The following is a 26,372-nucleotide window of genomic DNA, read 5'->3' as shown; positions in this document are numbered from 1 at the left end:
AATTAAAGCTAGGGTAATGTATGTACTTTCATATATGTTTATCAACAATACAAAAAAATCTTGTCTTCTGAAAGCGATTGAGTGTCACAAATGTCTAAAATATAAATCCTATAAATATAACTTAGTCTTTCTTAATTCTATCTTTTAATATAATTCATAGATTTAGAATTGCCTTATGTGTTTCTAGATATCTCCAGAAAACAAAACTGATTTTCCCCGAGGCTGCCTTTTCAGTTCTTCTGTAAATAATTTGTGTTAGTATTTTGCAACCATGACCTATTGAACAACTGGTTTCATACTATTCACACCTGCCTTTTCTGTAATTGGGATTAGTATGCTCTTATTGAAGTATGTGGGTATTGTGCACATATCATACATTTTGTACAAGAAGTGGAATTGTTTTTTCCTGGCTAGCTTTCCCAAGGAGCTTTTGAGGGAATGCTGTCTACTTCAGTTTCCTTATTTTGACTTGTGCCTTACAGTGCTCTGTCAAATGCTCTTTGCAATACCACATCTCCCATCTCATCTTCATCTGCTTTCTCTTCCCTTTCCAAAATACTGTTTTTGTGTTTCATTCCTTGTATCCCCATCTACATATTTCTTCAACCTTTCATTGTTCTCTTCTTTGTTTAATACTGGCTTGGCATCTGAGTTTTTGATACTCATATAACTGCATTCCAATACCCATGCATGCTTCTGAAACTTTATGTTGATCCTCAAACCATTACTGCTTTGTCATTTAACATTTCCATCAATCTCATTTTTTATGTGTTTGTATAGCTTTTTGCTCAATTCATTTTAGGCAATTGTATATTCAATCCCTTCTATTAATTAAAGTCAACATTGTTTGTGTCATCCAAAGATTTCTACTGGGTGCTCTATTTTTGTCTATTTGATCCTCTGCTGCATACACAATTTCATCTCTCAGAGTCACCAAATTATCTTGTAACATAATTTTTTGCACATATCAGCTAGTCACTTCCAGATGGTCCCTTGCTCTGGTTCCTTCAGCTTGTCAGATTCCCTCTCCTTAATGTCCTTATTTTCTGCTATTTCTTCAGTTTTACAATGCAGTTCATAACCAATAAATTTTGGATGGAGTCCATTGATGCTCCTAGAAATGTTTTGCCATTTAATTTTTCTTGTTTTCTAAAGCTATATCTTGTTGTTATATAATCTATCTGAAACATTCCAATGTCTCCAAGTCTCTTTCGCTTACACAACTTCTCGTCATAGTTCTTAAACCAAGTGTTTGCAATGATTGAACTGTACTCTGTAAAAAACTCTACCTGGCAGCTTTTTCTTTCATTCCTTTCTGCAGCCAATATTCACGTGTACAACTATTATTTTTCCTTCCATTACTTTCCCTACTACTGAATTCCAGTCACCCATCACAATCAAGTTTTTATCTCCCTTAATTAATGGAATAATTTCTTTTATCTCATCAGACATTCTTTCAATCTCTTCATCTGTGGAGCTAGTATGCACCTACACTTGTACAACTGTGATGGTTCTTGGCTTTTTGTATCTTCACTACAACAGTGTGTTCACTATGCAGTTAATAGCTACAGCTGCATTCATATTTTCTTATTCATTATTGGATCTACTCCTGCATTGATGCCATTTGATTTTGTATAGATAATCCTTTTCTTATCCGACTGTAAATACTGTTCATCCTGCTGCAGCTCTTCACTGATTTTCATTATATGTAACGTCAACCTATCCATTACTCATTTCAAGTCCTCTTCCTAACAATCCATGCTACATGCCCGAGAATGCTAGATTGTTTTTTTTTCTGTTCACAACATCCTCCTAAGTAGCCCCACCCAAAGGTCTAAACAGGGGACTATTCTACCTCCAAAATATTACAGACAAAAAGATGCTATCATCATTACACTGTACATTAGAACTACATGCCCCTAGGATATATAATGGCTATAGTTCTCATTTTATTCAGCCACTTGCAAAATCATCATAGAAGACTGTGTTGGCTATTATTCCAGGGCAAATCATTCTGATTGTTGTCACTGGAACTACTGAAATGATTGCAGCTCTTCATCAGGAACCATATGCTAGTGTGGCTTTTTAACAGATGTGTAGCTAATGTGATCGCACCTATGGTATGCTTATCTGTATCACAGACACACACATGATACCTCACTGCATGATTACATAAAATACACATTTATAGTGTGGCTTTTGGCAAAGTAATATTTATTTATTTATTTATTTATTTCTTACACCATGGATCCAACTGTGACAATTTCACATGGATGTAGTGTGTGTCAATTTTTACATTGTCAATGACAAGTACTTGTACACTATGTTTACAGGTAAAGAATATAAAGTTACTTAACCACTACAATGATCCATAACACAATATAATGGAATGAGAATCCTTAGACCTACAGATTACAGGTATAAAACAAAGTAAATTAAACCTGAAAAGGTCATATAACCCAGACTGTTAAATATAAGCAGTAAACACTAAAAGAGTTACATATGTGACAAGAATGTTCAGCTTAATGTTCAATTTATATGATAATACATCTTATTTTAAGGCCGTTTCTCACTGTGTTTCATAAACTCTTCCAAACTGTAAAATGACATGGCTAAAAGAAATTGCCTCAGAAGCTCTTTAAATGTAGATTTGTTGGCAATTTCACATTTGATTTCTGGAGGAAGAGCATTAAATATCTTTATACCAGAGGACTGTACACCCTTCTGCACAATCTTCAAATTTTTACCTTCAGTGTGGAAATCATGTTTCCTCCTTGTGTTATACTGATGGTATTTACTGTTACATTTGTATAAATCAGTGTTTTTACTTATGAAACACATAAGTGAGTATATATATTGAGAAGTAGTTGTAAGAATTCCCAGATTCCGGAATAGGCTTCTGCAGCTGCATCTAGGATCTACACCAGACATCACTCTTACAACACACTTCTGAGCAATGAATATTTTCTTTGCAAGAGGTTGATTTCCCCAGAAAATAATTCCATATGCCATCAAAGAATGGAAGTAACCATAGTATGCAATAGTTTGTCATGTTGCTTTCTATTTTTTATGTTATAAGCATGCTGTATAAATTTGTGATAAAATTATGTAAGATTTTGACATGTTCTGTAATAAGAAATTCTACATTACATTCGTAAAATATATTCTGTGTGCATCAGATTTCAGGTATTGGGAGGACCCATCAGATCAGTATAAAGAAGTGGAAGGAAATTTACTGCCACTGTGGAAATTTGTTTATGAAAATACAAAGAAAAATCATGTAACGGGTGTCTGTTGGAACCCACAGTACTATGATTTCTTTGCGGTGTCCTTTGGTTATTGTGAGTTATCAGTGATACTATTGTATAAATTCTGTTATGATATTCTGCTTGGAAGTTGAAAAGCATAAGATCAATATCTATGGTATGTAGTTGATAACATAGTGTAATAGCGTAATAGTATTTACAAACATGTCTCATTTTCCAAATAGCATTTCTTATGCTACCACCAAAATACATATTCATATACCTGTGCCTACAGCAGTGGACAAACACTTAGATTTTTTCCTAGAAACTGAAAAATAATGACGTGAGGCATAAATAAAATGAACACTAAACTAAGTCAGTTGCAGGTCATGCATGTAGTCAGAGCATAATTTTACCCAGGTATGGCTTACTGTAAAAATGTTGTTTTGTGATGAGTAAATTTAATACCACCCAGATTACATTTAATCTCTAAGCTTTTTTCTCAGCATTCTGCTCTCTAGTTTTGTTTTAGTAGAAACTGGAAGGCTGTAGTTGACTATGTATTACCATTGACATAGATTACCATTGACATAGATTGCTACTCACCATGCAGAGGAGGTGTTGAGTAGCAGGCAGCCACAATGAAAAAAGACTGCTAACTGTCAGACTAAGGTGTTGATGACCTGGAGGAATGTGGATTGGCTGTCCTCACACTCAGTCCAGATCATAAAGAAGTCATTCATGAAAGTGTACCAGGTGAGAAGCATGGTATTCTGGGTAGCTAGGTAGGATTACTGTAGATGGCTCATGAATAGGTTGGAGCATGATGATGCTGTGCAGATGCTCTTTGCTTTAACACAGATTTGTTTGTAGGTGATGCCTTCAAAAGAGGAGTGGCATACTTTTGTTTTACATTTACTCTCAGCACTAGTGAAAACAATTATAATTTTATTGACATTAGGCCACAGAAGTGACATTAACACACAGAAGGCCGTTATCATCTCCAGATTCTTCAGGTATGATAGAATACAGTTAATAACAGAAAAGTTGAACAGGTCATCCATTGATTTTACATACAACTTTATACCATAACATGGGTGGGCAACTAACCAGACATTTAATGTTTCTTTGAATGCTTGTTCAGTAAGATCTTGTACAGCTTGTGAGAGTTTATTAAATGATTAGTGTCCTATGACTTCGGAGCTGTTAACTGATTTTGACAATCTGTGCTATGATCTATAAATGTGTCTTTTGCTTCTATAAATGTGTCTTTTGCTTCTTCCATTGTAGCAGTGTATGTTGCGGTTGTGGTCTTCAGTCCAGAGACTGGTTTGATGCAGCTCTCCGTGCTACTCTATCCTGTGCAAGCCTCTTCATCTCCGAATAAAATCTGCAACCTACATCCTTCTGAATCTGCTTATTCATCTCTTTGTCTCCCTCTACGATTTTTACCCTCCAGGCTGCCCCCTAGTACTAAATTGGTGATCCTGTGATGCCTCAGAATGTGTGCTACCAATCAATACCTCCGGGCTCCTCATTATTTACATGATCTACCGATCTAGTCTTCAGCATTCTTCTGTAGCACCACATTTTGAAAGCTTCTATTCTCTTCTTGTCTTAACTAGTTATCGTCCATGTGTCACTTCTGTACTTGGCTACACTTCATGCAAATACTTTCAGAAAATACTTCCTGATGTTTAAATCTGTACTTGATGTTAATAAATTTCTCTTCTTCAGAAATGCTTTCCTTGCCATCATCAGTCTACGTTTCATATCCTCCTACATATAGATGTAGATGTACTTTGACAATCATCAGCTATTTTGCTTCCCAGGTAGCAAAAGTCATTTACTACTTTAAGTGTCTCATTTCCTAATCTAATTACCACAGCATCATCTGATTTAATATGTCTGTATTCCATTATCCTCATTTTTCTTTTGTTGATGGTCATCTTACATCCTCCTTTCAAGACACTGTCCTTTTCATTGAGCTGCTCTTCCAGATCCTTTGCTGTCTCTGACAGAATTACAATGTCATCAGCAAACCTCAGAGTTTTTATTTCTTCTCCATGGAGTTTAATTCTTACTCTAATTTTTTCTTTAGTTTAATATAATAGAGGGAAACATTCCACATGGGAAAAATATATCTAAAACCAAAGATGATGTGACTTACCAAACGAAAGCGCTGGCAGGTCGATGGACACGCAAACATACACACAAAATTCAAGCTTTCGCAACAAACTGTTGCCTCATCAGGAAAGAGGGAAGGAGAGGGAAAGACGAAAGGATGTGGGTTTTAAGGGAGAGGGTAAGGAGTCATTCCAATCCCGGGAGCGGAAAGACTTACCTTAGGGGGAAAAAAGGACAGGTATACACTCGCACACACACACATATCCATCCACACATATACAGACACAAGCAGACTTTAGTTTCCTTTACTACCTGCTCAATACAGAGATTGAATAACAGCGAGGATAGGCTGCAACCCTGTCTCACTTCCTTCTCAACCACTGCTTCCCTTTCAAGCCCCTCGACTCTTATAACTGCCATCTGCTTTCTGTACAAATTGTAAATAGCCTTTTGCTTCCTGCTTTTTACCCCTGCCACCTTCAGAATTTGAAAGAGAGTATTCCAGTCAACATTGTCAAAATCTTTCTCTAAGTTTACAAATGCTACAAACGTAGGTTAGCCATTCCTTAACCTATCTTCTAAAATAATTCATAGGGACAGTATTGTTCCTACATTTCTATGGAGTCCAAACTGATCTTCCCTGAGGTCAGCTTGTACCAATTTTTCCATTTTTCTGTAAAGAATTTGTGTTAGTATTTTGCAGTGGTGATTTATTAAACTGACAGTTTGGTAATTTTCACACCTGTCAGCACCTTCTTTCTTTGAGATTGGAATTACTATATTCTTCTTGAAGTCTGCGGGTATTTCACCTGTCTGATACATCTTACTCGCCAGATGGAACAGCCTTGTCATGGCTGGCTCTCCTAATGCTGCCAATAGCTCTAACGGAATGTTGGTCTCCCATGGCCTTGTTTCGACTTAAGTCTTTCAGTGATTTGTCAAACTCTTCACGCAGTATCATATCTCCCATTTCATCTTCATCTACGTCCTCTTCCATTTCCATAATAGTGCCCTCAGTTACATTGCCCTTGTATATGCTCTCTGTCTACTCCTTCCACATTCCTGCTTGCCCTTCTTTGCTCAGGACTGGTTTTCCATCTGAGCTCTTGATATTCACACAGTTGGTTCTCTTTTCTCCAAAGGTTTCTTTAATTTTCCTATAGGCAGTATATAGTGATACGTGCTTCTACATCGTTACATTTGTCCTCTAGCCATCTCTGCTTAGCCATTTTGCACTTCCTGTCAGTCTCGTTTTTGAAACGTTTGTATTTGTTTTCGCCTGCTCTGTTTACTGCATTTCATATTTTCTCCTTTCATCAATTAAATTCAATATCTCTTCTGTTGCCCATGGATTTCTACTAGTCCTCATCTTTTTCCCTAGTTGGTCCCGTGCTGCTTCACTATTTTATCTCTCAAAGCTACCCACTTTTCCTCTAATGTATGTCTTTCCCCTGTTCTTGTCAGCCGTTCCTTAATGCTTTCTCTGAAACTCTCTCTGCCTCTGGCTCTTTCAGTTTATCCAGGTCCCATCTCCTCAAATGCCCACCTTTTTGCAGTTTCTCCAGTTTTAGTCTACAGTTCATAACCAATAGATTATGGTCAGTGTCCACATCTGCCTCTGGAAATGTCTTACAATTTAAAACCTGGTTCCTAAATCTCTGTCTTACCATTATCTAATCTGTCTGAAACCTTCCAGTGTCTCCAGGCATCTCCCATGTATACAACCTTCTGTCATGATCTTAAACCAAGTGTTAGCTATGATTAAGTTACACTCTGTGCAAAATTCTACCAGGTGGCTTCCTCTTTCATTCCTTACCCCCAGTCCATATTCACCTACTACTTTTCCTTCTCTTTATTTTTCTACTGTCAAATTCCAGTCCCCTACGACTATTAAATTTTCATCTCCCTTAACTATCTGAATAATTTCTTTCATCACATCATATATTTCTTCAATCTCTTCATCATCTGCGCAGGTAGGTGAAATATAAACTTGTACTACTGTCGTAGGTGTCAGCTTCATGTCTATCTTGGCTTACAGTAATGCATTCCCTATGCTATTCACAGTAGTTTATCCACGTTCCTATTTTTTTTTTTATTAATGATTAAACCTACTCCTGCATTACCCTTATTTGATTTTGTATTTATAACCCTGTATTCACCTGATCTTATTGTTCCTGCCACCAAACTTCACTAATACCCACTATACCTAAGTTAAACCTAGCCATTTGCCTTTTTAAATTTTCTAAGGTACCTGCCCAATTAAGGGATCTGAGCTTCAACGCTCCGATCCGTAGAATGCCCGTTTTGTTTCTGCTGATAACGAAGTCCTCCTGAGTAGTCCCCATTCAGAGATCTGAATGGGGGACTATTTTACCTCCTGAATATTTTATCCAGAGGACGCAATCATCATTTAACCATACAGTAAAGCTGCATGTCTTTGGAAAAAATTATGAATTTAGTTTCCCCTTGCTTTCAGCTGTTCGCAGTACCAGCACAGCAAGGCCGTTTTGAATGATTTTACAAGGCCAGATCAGTCAATCATGGAGACTGTTGTCCCTGAAACTACTGAAAAGGCTGCTGCCCCTCTTCAGTAATGTGTATGTTTTCTATAATTATCTTCTAGTACATCTTCTTTGTGTAAATTAAACATAGCACACACATGTAGGTTTGGTTAGATTAGGTTCAGTTGTATGTATTACTGTCATAATTGTTTGTTCAGATGACAAAACGTTTACAGTGTGCTTCATATGATTAACCCACAATCACCCTAAAACTTTCTTCTGCAGTATTAAGATGTCATGCGCACTGCTAGAGTTATCCACAAAGTAATTCCATGTTACATTGTGCTAAAAAAAATGCAAAATAGAATTTTAACATAGATTTCAAGTACGCAACTCATAAGTTCCTTAAAAATAAATTACTCTAGATAACTTAGCACTAATATATTTTACAAGTTAGCCCCAAGATAATTGATCATCTAAAGATTGTAAGGTTCCTTCCCAATCAGCATGGAATGAAATTAAACATCAAACAGAGCAATGTGCATTTGATGAATAATTAACCACCACTCTTGCATCATGTAATTAACATGGGGAAGAAATAACTACAGAGGAAGTAACTTTACTTGTCCTTCATTCTTATTTCTAACTTGTTATCTAAGACTGGGTTTATTATTTGATGATTGAAACATTTCTCTGCTGTTTTTGTCGTTTATTAATATCAGAACAGCTCTTCAGCACAAAAGTGAAATAAAGTAACAGATATCTTCAGAGGAAAGATGTAGTATGTTCACAGAGCAAAAACAAAACACAGACTGAGTTTCAGTTGGTGTGCAGTGCCTATATTTATAATCTTGAAATAATTTTCAAGAAACAGGAATTTTTGTAATTAAAATAATTGTAAAATCAGGACATTAGTTCCAGAATGCATGTTCACTCTACACCAGAGTGTGTGCTGATTTGAAACTTCTTAGAAGATTAAAACTACATACCACATCGACATTTTAACATCGAACTTTTCCTTTGGAGGGCAAGTGTTCTACCATCTGAACTATTGAAGCACAATTCATGATCTGCCATCACAGCCTCATTTCCACCAGTACCTCATTTCTTATCTTCCAAACTTCACAGTTCTCATGCATACCTTACAGGACTAACACTCCTGTAATAAAGGATACTGTGGAAACATGGCTTAGCACAGCCTGAGGGATTGGTTCCAGAATAAATTTACATTCTGCAGTGCAGTGTGTGGTGATTTAAAACTTTCTGGCACATTAAAACCGTGTGCCAGACTGGAGCTCAAACTTAGGACCTTTTCCTTTCAAGGGCAGTACTCTACTGACTGAGCTATCCAAGCTAAACTCACAACCTGCCCTCACAGCTTTACTTCTGCCAGTACCTCACCTTCTATCTTCCAGACTTCAGAGAAAATCTTGTGCCTACCTGTGCCTTTGTCTTTGCCTTGCAAAGATCCCAGATTTGAGTCATAGGCTTTCACACATTTAATCTGTTAGGTAGTCCTAAATAAATGCACCCTCCACTTTTTGCAACATACTCCTTCACACCTTTCAGCCTCTATCCCTTGGTCTGCCTGTTTGGCATTTCCATTTCAGATTTCTTGTTGGGAATCCTCTTGTTTCCTATTCTCTTTAACTGCCCATACCATTTTAGCCTTGCTGTTTCTATCCTGCTTTGCAATGGTTACTCTTTCACTATTTCCATTACCCTTTCATTTCTCATCCTACCTCTTCTTGTTACTCTTATCCTACTTCTGAGGAACTTTATTTCACATGCCTGGGATCTGCTTACATCTCTTTTCTTCATTACCCATGTTTCAGATGCATAGGTTGGGATTGGGATATAGTAACTTCTATGTATTATGAATTAGCTTTTTTGTGGCATGTGTTTGTTCCAAACCAACCAACTAACATTTCACAGGACTGCTTCTGCCTGTTTGCCATGTTCACTGAGCTCTTCCTCATGTCTTCAATTTTCCTCTGTCACCACTCCTAAGTACTTGACATGTTCCACCTTCTTCAATTGAGCACCTCCACTTCTTATTCCTCTAGATGGTCTGTTTTTATTTCTAGATGTAATCAGGACCCCACAACTTTTACATTAAATTTCATTCCACACTGTTTCATAGTTTCTTCCCCAGCATATAGCTGTTCCTGAATCACTTCCTCCTTGTTTTCCCAAATTGTCAATCAACTGCAAACACCATTGCTTTCATCATGGCTTCTCCAGTTTTTTCCTGACATCTATACCATTACCTCATCTATAATCAAATGAAGAGGAAAGGTGACAGTGCACTCCACTGTTTAACACCACTTGTTTGCAAGAACCAATCTGCACTTTTGTTTCCCACTTCCACACAACTCAGACTTCCACAGTAAATACTGATTACATATTATGTATTTAATAAACAGTATAAAAGAAAGCTAAAGTGTTATTTGAATTGTTAGTTCATCCTTTTGCCTTCAATTAGTTCCTATATTTCGAAATAAACAGTGTCTTTTCAACTTTACTGTTATATGTAAAGTATACATGTTGTATATGCCTATAGCTGTAAAGAAACACTTTTATTAGTGTGATTATTCAGTTTCTCTTCACGTATTTCTTGCTCGAACAGTCCACGGGTGTACTACCGGTCCATAGTGTCCAACGGGCATAATATTTTGGCAATCAGACATGTCACTGTCATCAGGTGCACTGACAAACTGAGCTCCTGAGGGCAGACAGCCATCTTAAATCCACTCCCCTCGTGAGGGTTTCTCTCCGCGGTCCGCGCCCGTGCGTCCGTGGTCGGTGAGACACTGGCGTCAGTATCTGTGGTGGCATTGGTGTAATTACCTCGTCCGCCCTTGTTGCCCATTCGTTTGCTTTGCTGAGCATATTTTTAATTAGATTCGATGCTGGTTCTCATCCCCTGCTGAGGTTGTAGCCACAATCTCGGTTGATGAGTCTGTCCCTGGTACGAATTTCGATAGCCCCTCTTAACAACGCTCTCCCAGTATTTAGATGTCTGTGCCATGACCCTGGTATGTTGGTCCATTTCGTGATTTTCAGACAAACAGTGCTCTGTGATGTTCTCAGCAACGATCTTCAATGGTGTGCCCTGTCTGTCCAATATAAGTCTTCCCACACTGACACAGAATGTGGTAATGCTGATCTTCTGCAAACTGAAATCGTCTTTGACACTTCTCAACAATGCTCGCATTTTATTTGGTGGGCAAAAGACAGTTCCTACTTAGTGTTTCCTCAATATTCGTCCTATTTTCCCCGATAAAGACTACATTGAGAAGATGCAGAGCCTGCTGAATGACAAATCTTACAGGAAGATCAACGCTGACCCCACAAAGAAGGTGGAGAACAAGACTAGAGCTCTTCTCAAGGACACAGACTTAGCAGAGGGTGTAGCCAAGAAATTGACACCTCAAGGACCTGTACTGCCAAGACTTTATGGACTCCCTAAAGTCCATAAAGAAGGGGTGCTGTTTCACCCAATTGTCAGCAACATTAGGGCACCTACATATTTGCTGGTTAAATACCTGGCAGAATTACTAAGCCCTTATGTGGGTAAATTTCCTCATCACATTCATAATTCTATGGATTTCGTAAAACGTCTTGACAACTTCAAGCTGAGAGACTCAGATATCCTGGTGAGTTTTGACGTTGTTTCATTGTTCACCAGGGTGCCTCTTCAAGAGTCAGTTGAGCTTATTGAACAGAATTTTGATGAGAAGACGACCGACTTTTTCAAGCACGTTCTGAATTTTCTCTTTAATGGAGAAAGCTATGAACAAACAGAAGGAGTTGCAATGGGGAGCCCATTCTCGCCTGTGGTTGCGAATTTCTGTATGGAGTACTTCGAGGAGGAAGCTTTGGTGTCATCCAAATGGAAACCTACTTGTTTTCTACATTATGTGGATGACACATTCGTGATCTGGCCCCATGGAAGGGACAAGCTCCTAGACTTCCTTACACACCTGAACTCCATACATCCGAACATCAAATTAACTATGGAGACCAAAGCAGAAGGACGATTACCATTCCTGGATGTCATGGTCAAAAGAAGAGCGGATGGCAACCTGGGCCATGGGGTATACAGGAAGAAAATGCAGTATTTGCAAACAGGTAGCTGCCACCACCCTGCGCAAAGGAATGGGGTACTAAAACCACTGGTGTACAGGGCGCGCACCATCTCTGGTGCAGAGAGTCTGCCCCAAGAGCTGGAACACCTCAAAACTGTATTCCGGAAAAATGGGATATTGGAATGGCAGATCAGATGCGCTCTCCACTCCACCTCTACAGTACATGGTGTGGAAGAAGTCATGGAGAAAGAGAGAGCCACTGTCTATATACCATATACTGGCGCACTATCAGGGAAAATAGAACAAATATTGAGGAAACACTGAGTAGGAACTGTCTTTTTCCCACCAAATAAAATGCGAGCGTTGTTGGTAAGTGTCAAAGACGATCTCAGTTTGCAGAAGGCCGGCATATACCAGATTCCTTGTCACTGTGGGAAGGCTAATATTGGACAGACAGTGCTCACCATTGAAGACCGTTGCCGAGAACATCAGAGGCTCACTTGACTTTGGTACCTCAACAAGTCGGCAGTCGCAGAGCACTGTTTGTCCAAAAATCACCAAATGAACTACCAACATACCAGGGTCATGGCACAGACATCTAAATACTGGGACAGACATTAGAGAGGCTATAGAAATTTGTACCAGGGACGGACCCATCAACCGAGATTGCGGCTACAACCTCAGTAGGGCATGGGAACCAGCATTGACTCTAATTAAAAAGACCCTCAGCAAAGCAAATGAATGGGCGAATAGGGCGGATGAGGCATTTACACTGACGCCACCACAGATGCCGATGCCACTGTCTCACCGACCGCTGATGCACGGGCGTGGACCGCGGAGAGAAAGCGTCACGAGGTAAGGGGATTTAAGACGGCTGCCTGCCCTCAGGAGCTCAGTTCGTCAGTGCATCTGACGACGGTGACATGTCTGATCACCGAAATATTGTGCCCGTTGGACACTATGGACCGTCAGTACACCCGTGGACTGTTCGAGGACTTTTATTAGTTGCAACCCATACTGAAAATATAATACTCACATGTGAACTCATGAATCACATAATTCATCCAGTACATTTGAGATTACATACAGGAACTTAATACAAAAAAAGAACATTTGAGGGCAGCTTCTCTTTTAATATAAAGACCATTTGCTGAGCTTTTTTCCTTTAGCAGGAGTCCATTTTCTCCAAACCAAATAGGTACTTGAGCAATTGTATATTCAAAGCTAATTTTGGGGCCACCAATATTATTGCTGCTGCTAAGTAAATTTGTGTCATTCTGAAGTAGTATTGTATAGGACCTCAAACTGAGGGAAGGTTGTTAATCATTATCAAGAACAAGAATGGATTTGTCACAGATCTCTCTGGAACAGGTGCCTTAACTTGTGCTATGCTGGACATTTCTTTGCCAACATAGACTTCTAACTTATGGTCCTGTAGATAAGATAGTAATAGTTTCAGTTTGTTGTCTGTACTATCATAAAAGTCATTTTTTTTCTAAAAGTTGTGTCTGGCATACAAAGTCAAAGGCCTTGCTTAGGTCACAAAAAGTGACTTGAGCGAAGCTTTTGTACTTGAGTACTTGAAGGAGATATTTGATTACAAAGTATATGGCATCAACAGCTAATATTTTTTTTTTTTCCTGAAACAATGTAGCGCTACACTGATAATTCCTTGATTTTAATGGTATGTGGGTAACTGTTGGTAAATTATACATTCAAGTGCTTTAGCGAATACTGAAACTTGGAGACCCTTTACATCCCTTTTTGTGTACTGCTCATCAGGACAATATTCCTTAGATACACACTTGTTTATACAATTATTTAAAGCGTACACAATAGAATAAGTTACTTTCTGTGGTAAGTTGCAATATTTGTCATTTTTAGCTACACTGTCTCAGGATTTAAACTGCTTTCCTATTCTTAGGGCAGAATCAAGCAAAGCTTCAGAGGAAGTAAATAGCTTGTTAATGATTACAGTGTATTGTAATTTTATTTGGTCCAGTAAATCTGAAATGTTATTATTTATCCAAGTAACCCTTTTGAAGGGTGCAATAAATCAGCTTTGATTTGCTTCTTCGTGTTTGTCATTGCTTCCAAATTTCCTTCACCCTTCAAGAATGTTATTCCAATGGATCCACTTTCGTCATTTTGCAGACCTCTATCTTCCCCGAAATCCTCCATTTTGTGTTGCTTCTCCAAAAATTATTCTCTTTTATGTCCATTATAATTCCAGTATCAATTTCAGTGTACCATGTGGGTTTGGATTTGTAGCTGTTTAGTAAGTTGAAGATCTACTTGGTTAGTCTGGTACTTTCCATTTGGTATATGTGTCCATAAGACTGTAGTATTTTTTCTCTCATTCCATCAGCTAGCTTTTCTATTTTCAAATAGAACTCTCTGATCTTAATTTTTATTCAACATTGCTAGTACTCCTAAGTCCCAGTATTTTCCTGAGAATTCTTCATTCAACTACTTCCTGTTCTTCAAGACCCCAAATATTGTTAATTTAAGTTTTCTTGCTGCCGCACACAGTGTTTCAGGCCGTACCACTGTATAAATTGTCCGAGTTTACCGTTTCAGGATGAAACTTTTTTGCTATATATGTTTTTGACGTTTGGAATACTCATTACATTTTATGTAGTCTGTTTACCAAGGCTATCTTTTCTTTTGTATTGCTTGTTACCTATCCGCTCTCCAGGGTATTTAAAACATTTTGTGTTACATATTGCGTTGTTGTGAATTTTAAGATTTAGAGGGCATCATTGATATTTGTCATGAAGTTTGTTTTTTCAAATGATATTTTTAGTCCAATTTTTTCTGCTTGTTTCTGTAATTCTGTGATTTGTTCTTTGGCACTATCCAGTGACTTTATAACTAACACCTTATCATCTGCAAAAGCTAGGCAATCTATGGTGATATTATTTGAGTTTCTTTCTAGTTGGACACCATTAGTAGTGATAGATTTTGTCCACTCTCTCACTACCTTCTCTAATGTGCAGTTGAAAAGTAGGGCTGATAAAACATCTCTTCTGTTGTTTTGTTGTTGAGTCAGAATTCCTTTCTAACGTTGATTAGTGTATTTCTATCAGTTGAGTCATATTCCTTTTTAAAATCTACAAAATTTATCATCTATTTGAAGTTTCTGATTTTCCTCATTTCTGTTACATTCTTTAGATTCAGTATTTGCTCTGCACAAGACCTTTCCTTCCTAAATCCTGCTTGGTACTCTCCTAGTTGCGAGATGAGTACTTCTGCAGCTCTATTTAAAAGTGCCATGGGCAATATCTTGTATGTCACTTGCAAGAGTGAGATCTCTGTATAATTGTTAGGACCAGTTTTCAGCCCTTTTTTATTTAGTGGATGCAGTAATGCTGATGTCCATTCTGGTGGTAGGCTATTTGTTGTACAAATTTCATTGATGATTTCTGTTAGACTTAGAATATTGTTGTCACAAGATGTTTGTGCAATTCAGCAACTATATTTTCTTGCTCTGACACTTTGTTATTTTTAAGTTGTTTTATAATTGCTTTGATTTCCTCTATTGTTGGTGACTTTGAGTCTGGTTGTACTTGGATTACATTCTCAAAACGAAATTCGTCTTTTGGTGGGTAGCAGTTGTATAGTTCATTGAAGTAATCCACAAGTATTCTGTAGGTCTTGGAGTTCTTATATGCAGTGTTCTGTGTCTTCAGATCTATAAACTGTGAAATTAGTGGTGTGTACTTCCTTAACCTACCATATTTACCCAAATATAAGCCAACCTCGAATGCAAGCCGCATCCCGGAAATGAGACTTGTGTTTGTGTGTGTGCGTGTGTGTGTGTGTGGGGGGGGGGGGGGGGGGGAGAGCAAATTTACTATAATTTCAAGCTGCACTTAGAAATCAAATGAAATATGGCTCATCATATGATGGATAAAGTAAAGTCACCCCACCTCTCAGGGATTTACGGGTAGTATTATTTACTTGTAGTAATTCACATGGAATTTAGCCTGTTGGGCACTTGAAATTACTGTTATGTCACGAACACTGACAGCAGTGAGAATTCACAATATCTGTCAAAATATTTTGAGTGGAACTAGGGCAGCTGGGGTCACCAAGACTTTTACAGACTGTACTGCAGCATGTGTTTGAGTCATATGTCAGTCTTTCCATCTGAAGTTTTTTTTTCTTTCAGTGATTTATAGTGTTTTCATCCAATAAAGATTGTGGCTTGATAGAGTATCACACTTGATTTAAAGTGTATAAATTAGGTGAATAGCAGTTCAAGTATACAAGACTTGATATGTATTGTCTCTTGTAGAGGGTAGACAGGGTACTTTATTAGATTACTTTTTAATATTCTAAACAGTATAATTTGTCTACATTGAAAATGGCTAGGCAATTTATGTTTCTGTGTTTGATTTTGTGAGTTTGTTGTTTAAGCCAGATTTCAGAATCCTCTGACTTATTCTTTGCACAATGTGATAGGCTCCCAGAATCTGAATGCCTACTTTTCATTTACTAGGAAAAGGGAAATTGGCTGCTACCTGGGGGTAAAATCTATTTCAAAGTTCATCTCCATTGTTGATTCCTTCTTGAGTTAGGGGAACAAGTTCCCTAAAGATAATACTCACAGTTGTTAGCTCTGTGTAGTGTTTCCAGTTGCACCTCTGGTGAACAGACACTGACTTCTTGCAAGTCAGATGAATTGTGGATTTTTTTTTCTCATATTGCTTCTTCCACTAGTTCCACTGTTGCAAGATCCATTCTCTCCACTTTCACTATTGTTGGAGTCTTCACTGTAATTCTATCATGGAGCCCTCATAGTGTGCTATTGCCCAGGCCAGATAAGCCCTGGTTGTTTTATAAGTTTGTTACTCCTCCCCCTGCTTTTTCCTGATCACTTACATGATGAGGTCCCAGTGTTGGGACTGGTGTAGCAAGGTTTAAATCTCACATGAATAATAAAAGCATGTTAGATATTGGACATTAAAATTTAAAGCATATTTTTGTTATAATAATATTCTTGGAGAGGTGTGGAACCAACTTTAAGTAGAAACTGTAATTGAATAAATAAGCTAAACAGAAAGAACATCAAACAAACATGTAAAAAACCATGGATCACTAAAGGGATTAAAGTATCTTGAGAAAGGAAAAAGGAAATGTATCTGTTAGCAAGAACAATTAAAGATCTTGCAGTAGTTGTGCAGTAGAAAAACTACTCCAAATTAATAAGAAAAGTTATTATAACATCGAAGAGCTTGCATGTTACATCAGAAACCAGTAATTCTGAGAAAAGATTTATGTATTTGTGGAATGCAGTCAAATGAGAAACAGGACACAGAATAGGATGACATTAAATGGAATGGCTATAAAGAATCAGTCACAGATGGCAAGTATGTTTAATAATTCTTAGACATAGTACAATTTTTAGAGACAACAGTTCAAGAGAAAAATCAAAGCAGTTTGCTGAAACACCAGTTAACACTATATTCAATCATATGGATGTCTCACCCACTTCTCCTTCTGAAATTGAGAAAATTATGTATTCTGTCAAAAATAAAAGCTCATCACAATTTAATGGTGCTTCAGACCCATTAATAAAGTTTTGTTCCCATTGATAAGCACTGTCTTTCCTGAAATATGTAATGCAACACTAATTCATGGCATTTTTCCAGAGAACTTGAAAGAAGAAAGATGATAAGAGAGGTACCAACAACAATGAACCCATTTCACTATTGAAATCATTTTCTAAAATTTTGGAGAAGATTATATATTCTATAATAGTATCCCACCTAAGCAGCAGTAATGTCATCAGTAAATCGGAGTTTTGATTTCATAAGAGTTACTCAACTGACAATGCCATTTACACATTTACTCACCAAGTTTTAAAAGCATTAAATAACACAATAAAAAAGTTGGTATTTTCGGTGACCAAGAGTTACTGTGTGAATCGCAGTATTTTCCTGTATGAACTGAAGTTTTACAGAATTGAGATACAGGCAAGCAGTGGAGATGCCATATCTAACCAAAAGATGCAGAAAGCTGTACCCGACAATTTAGCAAATGTAAGCAGCAGGGGAGATATTTTTGAATGGGGGGGAGGGGGGAGGATGCCACTTCTGGTAATCCAAAATTGGTCTCATAAGAACTGAGTACACCCTACGTGCCAACAGCATTCAGTAGACCTGGACGGTCACCCATCCAAGTGCTAGGCAAGCCTGATGGTGCTTAACTTGTGATCTGATGGAAACCTAGAAGGGGAGGAGGAAATGAAATAAACCTTCATATGGTATGGTATGTGATGTTATTTCAGAGATTACAATATCCACTGAATTTACAAAGAACTTCTCAGTATGGACTGCATCCAATCTAACATGGATGCATGCACTGATTTGGTTGGAAAAGGTGTCATTAAGCAGTTACATACTCTCCTGGGGCAAGCTGGCCAACAACTGTTGTGACTGTCCTTGATACCATAGATACGGGTGCTAGGGTTAAGTTGATATCCAAGTAGGTCACACACATTTCCTATTGGGGACCGATTTGGAGATCTTGCTGGCTATATGGATACATCAACATCAAACAGACAGTTCATAGATATGAGTGGAATGATTGAATGAGAACTGTCCTGTTGAAAATTGGCAACACAGTAACGTTGCATAGGAGGGAACGCACAAGGACACAGAATGTCTTTGACATACTGTTGTGCCGTCACAATTCCGTCGATGATTACCAGCTGTGAGCTGAAGTCATACCTGATGGTTTCCCACACCACGATGTCAGGAGTAACACTGCTGTCCCTCACCAAAACGATGGAAGAGTGAAACCTTTCCCCAGGGTGGTGCTGTATTTGACAGCAATGGTCATCTAGGGAAGTGCAGAATGGCAATTCGTTGCTGAACATGATGTGATATCATTCATCAGCAGTCCACGCTTCCCGGTAATGGCAGCACTGCAGACAGTGCCGTTTATGTGGTGGTATAAACAGCAGCCTACGCATGGGATGGTAATTCCCTACTCCAGCTGCTGCTAGTCTCCAAGTAAAGGTGGGATATGACACAGAATGGTACAGGGAGTCCACTGAACTGGGATCACAGACACAGATGTGAAGGGGTTATGATATGCTTGGTACACATACAGTGACCCTCTCTTGTGATGGTGAGATATGGTCGACTGGAAATGTCATGACGAGAACACGATTTCACTGCATCTGTGTGTTCTTCACAGTGATCGGTCAATGTCTGACACTGTTCATGTCTATTATACACACTACCAGGCCTGGTGACAACAACAAACAGAAATAGCACCAATACATTCTGGTGGCCTATCTACCAATCACATAGAATTGTAGCTCTTAAGTCATTTACATATCCGCTGATGTGTACCATGTTATGTTGATGTCTGACTGTATCTTTTAGATGCTTTCCCAGTTTTGTCAGGCAGTGTGTGATATACATTTATATATAAAAACCTTATAACTGGTAAGAATGTAATAATATGTACATATGAATGCATAATGTGAATGTAAAATGACTGATTCCATGTAATTATGATTAACTGTGAAAATAATCCATGGAATATGCAACTAATTAACTATATACTTTCAAACAGTGGAAACTCCAGATTGGACTATCAATATTAGGAAAATGACAGGTTGCTACTCACCATAAAGATCACCCATCCAGTTGAAGACAGGCACAACAAAAAGCCTGTTACACATTAATAGCTTTTGGTCAAAGTCTTCTTCAGGAAAGGAAACACACACACACACACACACAAGCAAGAACACGTGATGCACACATGACCGCTTCCACAAGCAGCTCCGATCTGAACCATATATTTTTAATTTATTATCTTACAGTGTCATGCAGCTGTCTCAAAGATAATTGCAATTGAGTTGCTGACATATTTATGCTAAAGTTAGCTGTGTTGTTGAATCAAGGGTTCTGGAGGAACTCATCCAGAACACAAAAGCAGTGCCTAAGTAAATCTCTTTTCAAGGCTTCTTTGATTCTTATGTCATTTACTATCTTAATCAAGCAATGGAAAATCCAGGATGGAATGAAACAATATTAGAGAAGGAAAGTTGCTATTCACCATATAGCGGAGATGCTGAGTCGCAGGTAGGCACACCAAAAAGATTCTCACAATTATAGCTTTCGGCCATTAAGGCCTTTGTCAACAATACACACACACACACACACACACACACTCATGCAAATGCAACTCGCACACACAGTATTTCTACATAATACTGAGATTGGGTGCTTTTTGGGCTTTTTTTTTTTCAAATTAGTTATATATTTAGAACACCGTGAGTTTACCTGTTTGTAACATCATGCTTGAAGTCTTTATCAGGTAATTGCATTTCTTTATGTGAATACTATCATGAAACAGTATTGAAAATGCTTTAAGAAATCTTTTGAATATTACCTTGGCTGACAAATCTTCATGTAAAGCATAATATGTATCATATAATACTTTGTATTGCTATTTGTACATTTTTTCCTGCCACATAGTGGATATGTGAGAACTGTTTGCATAAAAAATGAATTGGCATACCATGACAGGTCTATTGTGAGATGTGTGTGGCCATTAAAGCCTCCTAAAATCTTATCATATCTCTGATTACCATGTGGTGATAGCTGCTTCAATTTTTTTGGCATTATCAAACAATGGAGAGTCCAGGATGGAATGTAACAGTATTATGAAAAGGATAGTTACTACTCACCAAATAGTAGAGATTCTGAGTCATAGATAGGCACAACAAAAAGACTGTTGGAAAGTGAGCTTTCAGCCAACAAGACTTTCGTCAAAAATAGACAACATACACACATGCACACACTCATGCAAACACAACTCACACGCACATGACTGCAGTCTCTGGCAGCTGAGGCCACACTACAAGCACGTAGTGTGGCCTCAGCTGCCAGAGACTGCAGTCGTGTGCGTGTACGAGTTGTGTTTGCATGAGTGTTTTGTTTGTGTATGTTGTCTGTTTTCAACAAAGGCTTTATTGGCCAAAAGCTCACTTTCCAGCAGTCTTTATGTTGTGCCTATCTGTGACTCAGCATCTCCGCTATATGGTGAAGAGTAACTATCCTTTTTATAAATATAAATAAAAAATTTAGATATATCCTTTTTATAATATTTTTTAGCATTATGTTTTATATGCTGTCCATTTCTGAAGAGATGTACTTCTAACATGGACTGAAATGTTATTAGAATAGCTCCAATTGTTGAAATACCAGGCCTAATATAAATACCATATTTTCCCTTTTCTGGTCTCTTTCCTATATGCAATACATATACTATGCATGTGTAATGTCCAAATTCCTTTCCGAACCATAATTTTCTAAACCTTATCATGCAGCTAATAACAAAAATATACATAAGTCATACAGAAACATTTTATTTAATGAAACATTCAAAATTTGTGATTTACTAAAAGCCACATGCACTTCAAAATTGGACCCACTAATAAGTGTTCATTTTTTAACTGATGTACTTTATCTGAAAACCCTCAGTCACTTCTTTCCTATGAAACACATTTTCTGAACACTGCGTAACTAAAAAATTATGTTTGTTCAAAATTGGTAGTCTTTGTAATGTATGAATCTTATGTGTCATCCTTTTAAAATTCCAGTGTCATAGTATTGTACCGCTGAGATTTCTGTTTCCAGAAATATATAATTTTCACTAGAGTAACGTATTAGGTGATGAAATACTGTAGTTAGAAAATTTGAGTTCTTGGTGGGCATTGCTAAGTTCCAGGAATAACAGAGCACCCAAAATTCCACTAATTCTGCCATTTGAAGAAGACCCAGCTTATTATTAAACATAACTTATTTATCTAAAATATGTATGTATTGCATATTATTCATGCATTTTATTATTGAATATGGAACTAACACTATATTCAGACAATTCATAAAAACCTTACTACCCACATCTTTAAACAGACAAAATGAATATAATATGGACCAATACACTAAATGTGTCTCTAGAAGGTTCTACAAATAGTAAATGTATTGAGATAGTTTATTAAACTTGTTAGCGTAAGTAACAATGAATCAGTAGGATATTTGTTTGCAGAAATAAGCAAGTAATATACTAATTATTGTGTTAAATAAGTATTGTAATGAATAATGTACTCTAAAAGAGTATGTTACTGTGCCCCCACTGAGAGAATCTCTGCTCTCGTAGACCTACACCTTCAATCTATTAACCAGAACCTACCCTCCTATATAAAAGATACCAACCATTTCTTCCATCGACTCTCCACAGTTCCTGTCCCTTTACCACACGGTGCCCTGCTCGTCACTATATGCCACCTCCCTAAATACTAATATCCCTACTTCCCATGGCCTTACCACTGTTGAACACTACCTTTCCCAACACCTGACATATTCCAAACCAACAACCTCCTTTCTAGTCACCATAACCAACTATATCCTCACCCACAATTACTTCTCCTTTGGAGGCATTACCTACAAACACATCTGGGGTATAGCTATGGGCACCTGCTGGCACCATCCTGTGCCAACCTATTCATGAGCCATCTAGAGGCCTTTCTGAACATCCCTCATCTGGTTCAGATTCATTGATGACATCTTTGTGATCTGGATTGAGGGTGAGGACACCCTATCCACATTCCTCCAGAACTTCAACTTCCCCATTTGCTTCACCTGGTCCTACTCAACTCAACAAGCCACCTTCCTAGATGTTGACTTCCACGTCAAAGATGGCTACATGAGTACCTCCATCCATATCAAACCTACTAACCACCAGCAATACCTTCACTTCGACAGCTGCCACCCGTTCCATAGCAAGAAGTCCCTTCCGTACAGCCTAGCCATCTATTGCCATTGCATCTGCAGTGACGAGTGGTCCCTCTCGAAATATACCAGGGGTCTCACTGAAGCCTTCACTGACCCCAGTTATCCTCCCAACCTTGTACAAAAACAAGTATCCTGTGCCTCCTCTTTCCAGTCTACCACCATCTCCAAAGTCCCACCATCCGGCCACAGAAGAGCATTCCCCTCGTAACTCATTACCACCCAGGACTGAAGCAACTGAATTACATTCTCTGCCAGGGTTTCGACTACCTCTTGTCGTGCCCTGAAATGAGAAGTGTCCTGCCCACTATCCTTCCACACCCCTCCCACAGTGGTATTCCACTGTCCACCGAACCTACACAATATACTTGTCCATCGCTGCACAACCCCTTATCTCATGGCTCATACCCCCATAATAGACATAGATCCAAGACCTGTCCCATATATCCTCCCACCACCACCTACCCCAGTCCAGTGACAAACATCACCTATCCTATCAAAGGCAAGACTACCTGTGAAACCAGTCATGTGATCCACAAGCTAAACTGCAACTACTGTGCTGTATTCCTTGTGGACATGTTGACTAACAAGTTGTCTGTCCACCGACAAACTGCATCCAAGAAACAAGTGGCCCACCCTGTTGCTGAGCATTCTGCCAAACATGACATTCTTCGTTTCAATGACTGCTTCACAGCCTGTGCCATATGTATTCTTTCCGCCAACACCAACTTTTCTGAATTGTGCAGGCAGGAACTTTCCCTGCAATACTTCCTACATTCCCTTAACCCTCCTGGCCTCAACCTTCATTAGTCACTGTCCTCACCCATCCAGCCCCTTCCCTGTTCACATTCCAGCACTACACAACCCTCATTCCATCATCACACCCAGTCTGTTTACTTCTCTCCTTTTCCACTAATCCCCAACCCTCCCTCCACACCTCTCCCCTGCCCTCTGTCAAACCTGCAGCACTTTTACTGTCTGCCACCCCTACCCTACTGTCCCTCCCCCTCCCCATCCCCAGCCTCCTCCTTACCCCTACCCAGTTGCCTCTCCCATCATGCGCTGGTGCTGCCACTTGCAGTGTGGCTCCAGTTGCCTGAGACTGCAGTCGTGTGTGAGTTGTGTTTGTGTGAGTGTGTGTATGTCCATCATCTGTTTTTGACGAACTCCTTACTGGTCAAAAGGTTTATTTGTGACAGTCTTTTTGTCGTGCCTATCTGCCACTCACCATCTCTGCTATACGGTGATTAGCAACTTTCCTTTTCATAATATTGATACTCTAAAAGAAAGCACTTGTTTAAGGCAAATGTGTCAATATTTTATGCAGCATCAAAATGACCCCTTTCCACTGTTTTAGGAAGTCAGAAACTCTGTCCGTCTAGCATTAAATGGCAGAAGGCTCATTTAAAATTAGACTGTTGAAAAATATCAGCTTTCCAACAAAGTTCTTCATCATATGCGAAGCGAAATGCACACACACACACACACACACACACACACACACACACACACACACACACACACACACACACACACACAAAAACTAACAGACATACATGGCCATGCGTTTGAGAGCTGTATGTGTGATGTGTGTTTGTCTTTCATCTGATGAAGACCTTTGAACACTGATGCTTGTCTGCCACTCAGTGCTGCCTCTATGCAGTGAGTAGCAATCTATCCAATTCCTATCGATATTCTGTTCCGGATAGTTCGCTGTTCATATACTTAGTATGTGCTTTGTATTTATTACATAACTCCATATAGACTGCTAGTGCTGTCACTGATCAATGTTTAGAAAGTCAATCATGAAAAATCGGCATCAAGACTTGAGTAAGGACAATTTAATACTGCCACTTGTTCATGGAAGTTAGACATATTGAAGGCCATGTGCTTTATTGATCTGTCTTATTACAAGTGTGAACTATAATATCTTATGATCATCATTAAGATAATAAACACACGTAAATTTGAAAATCTAATTTGATGGTTTTGTGAAAAGTCATTTAAAATTTACTCATAGCACCGAGCAATAAATAACTGGATACAGAGAGAAGAAGACAACTTTGGAGGCACCATTCTGATAGGTCACTAAAGTTACAAGATACACACACCATCAGTGTATTGTAGTGCTTCAAACTTTTTAAGGAATATACTACAGATGTTTGTTATGTAAGTGTTAAAAAGGAGGAATTTAAAAGCTGAACCTTGGATCAACCCCTTACTCCCAGATCAGATAAAGATAAACTTACATCTGGGATTGAAAACATGAAGTTTAATTAAACCAGTGACTATGTTTCATCAAAATTTCAAGGGCAAAATTTCTTCAAAAAAGGGAAGAAATGTAGTGGGATAGGACTTTGGGGAAATTTGGAGCAGAAGTCAGAGCCCATAACTATTATAAGGCCACTGCCGGACTGCAGGTGCTGGTCATTGAACTGCACAATCGGTGCTCATGTCATCACACAATCAGCCCACTGGACAGTGCTCCTGCTGACACTGTAATTCAACAGATGCTGTCACTTCTGTACCACAGTGCCCATGTGCTAATAACCCAAGAGAGGAACTGCCTTCAGGAAGCTTTAGCCCTTTGACTGGCTGCAGCAGTAACAACAGCTGGTCCCCCATCATTGGTCTCTGTTCCAGAAGTTTCCTGGCAAACAGAAATGTTGTCTCTTGCACAATCTCAGTGCTGGGCCACAGAAAAAACATCACCTGATTCATAGACAGATGTTCCCTACTATGATGTGCAGTCCTTGCCAATCATCAATGAACTTAGGACACTGCTACATTTGCTGTCTCCGGGCCATGAAGCAGTGACCATCAGCACCACTACCTGAGCCTGTGGCTGCCAGCATCCGCTGTTATCTTTGTGATTCAGACCGACCTGTGAGTTCCAGACAGCCCAGCAATGATGCTGCCCAATGCCACCTCCCACTCTGCAGCTCTGTGTTCATTGGCCAGGAAATCCTGATAGGCTCACTTCCCTAGCACTGGCTACCATCTGGCTTGTCATTGCTTGCTGTATAGTGTCTGCCCGCTGTCTTCTCTCTTCCTGCTGCAGATACACTGATCTACATTCATGTATGATTGTACACCCCTGCAGAGGTGTAATCAGGGTTGGGAAGTAGTTTGTTCTTGTAGCTAATACATGGTGCTCAGGTTTATAAAAAGAAACCATATTGATTTATTTGCTTATGAGGGTTATAGGCAAAGGATTGCCAGCAGGATGAGACAAGATCTCACAGGTTTAGAAAAAGAAATCGTATAGGTTTATTTGCTCATGAGGATAACATGCCAAAGATTGCCAGGAGGATAAGAGAAGATAACTACGATAGCCCCAGACCCATCTCAAGGGAGAAGTAAAAATTTACAGGTGAAGGGACTAAGCCATTTAGCATCTCCTCGAGGCAGCAGCTTGGAACAGAAAAGAGAGTTATTTTTCCATCGTGGCTCCGAAAGCTCTCAATCTCACCAGTCAGGTGATTTGGTGACATGATTCAATTGGCGTGGTGACTTTGAAAGGTGGACGTCTATGATTCTGCTGTGTGCATACACAAGCTCAGAGTCTGAGATATTATTATAATTATA

The 26,372-nt window shown here is 38.8% G+C and overlaps 1 protein-coding gene across 1 annotated transcript in view; it reads left to right on the top strand.

Moving 5' to 3' along the window:
• The window catches only part of LOC126263531 (dynein intermediate chain 2, ciliary-like), a 284,542-nt gene that overhangs the window by 87,025 nt on the left and 171,145 nt on the right, over positions 1–26,372 (top strand). Inside the window, exon 4 of the mRNA XM_049960624.1 lies at positions 3,180–3,341. Coding sequence (XP_049816581.1) covers positions 3,180–3,341 — 162 coding nt within the window. The remainder of the gene's footprint in view (positions 1–3,179; positions 3,342–26,372) is intronic.

The sequence above is a fragment of the Schistocerca nitens genome, chromosome 6 (genome assembly GCF_023898315.1).
Source record: "Schistocerca nitens isolate TAMUIC-IGC-003100 chromosome 6, iqSchNite1.1, whole genome shotgun sequence".
Classification (NCBI taxonomy): Eukaryota; Metazoa; Arthropoda; class Insecta; order Orthoptera; family Acrididae; genus Schistocerca; species Schistocerca nitens.
This window is presented reverse-complemented; position numbering and strand designations above follow the sequence as displayed.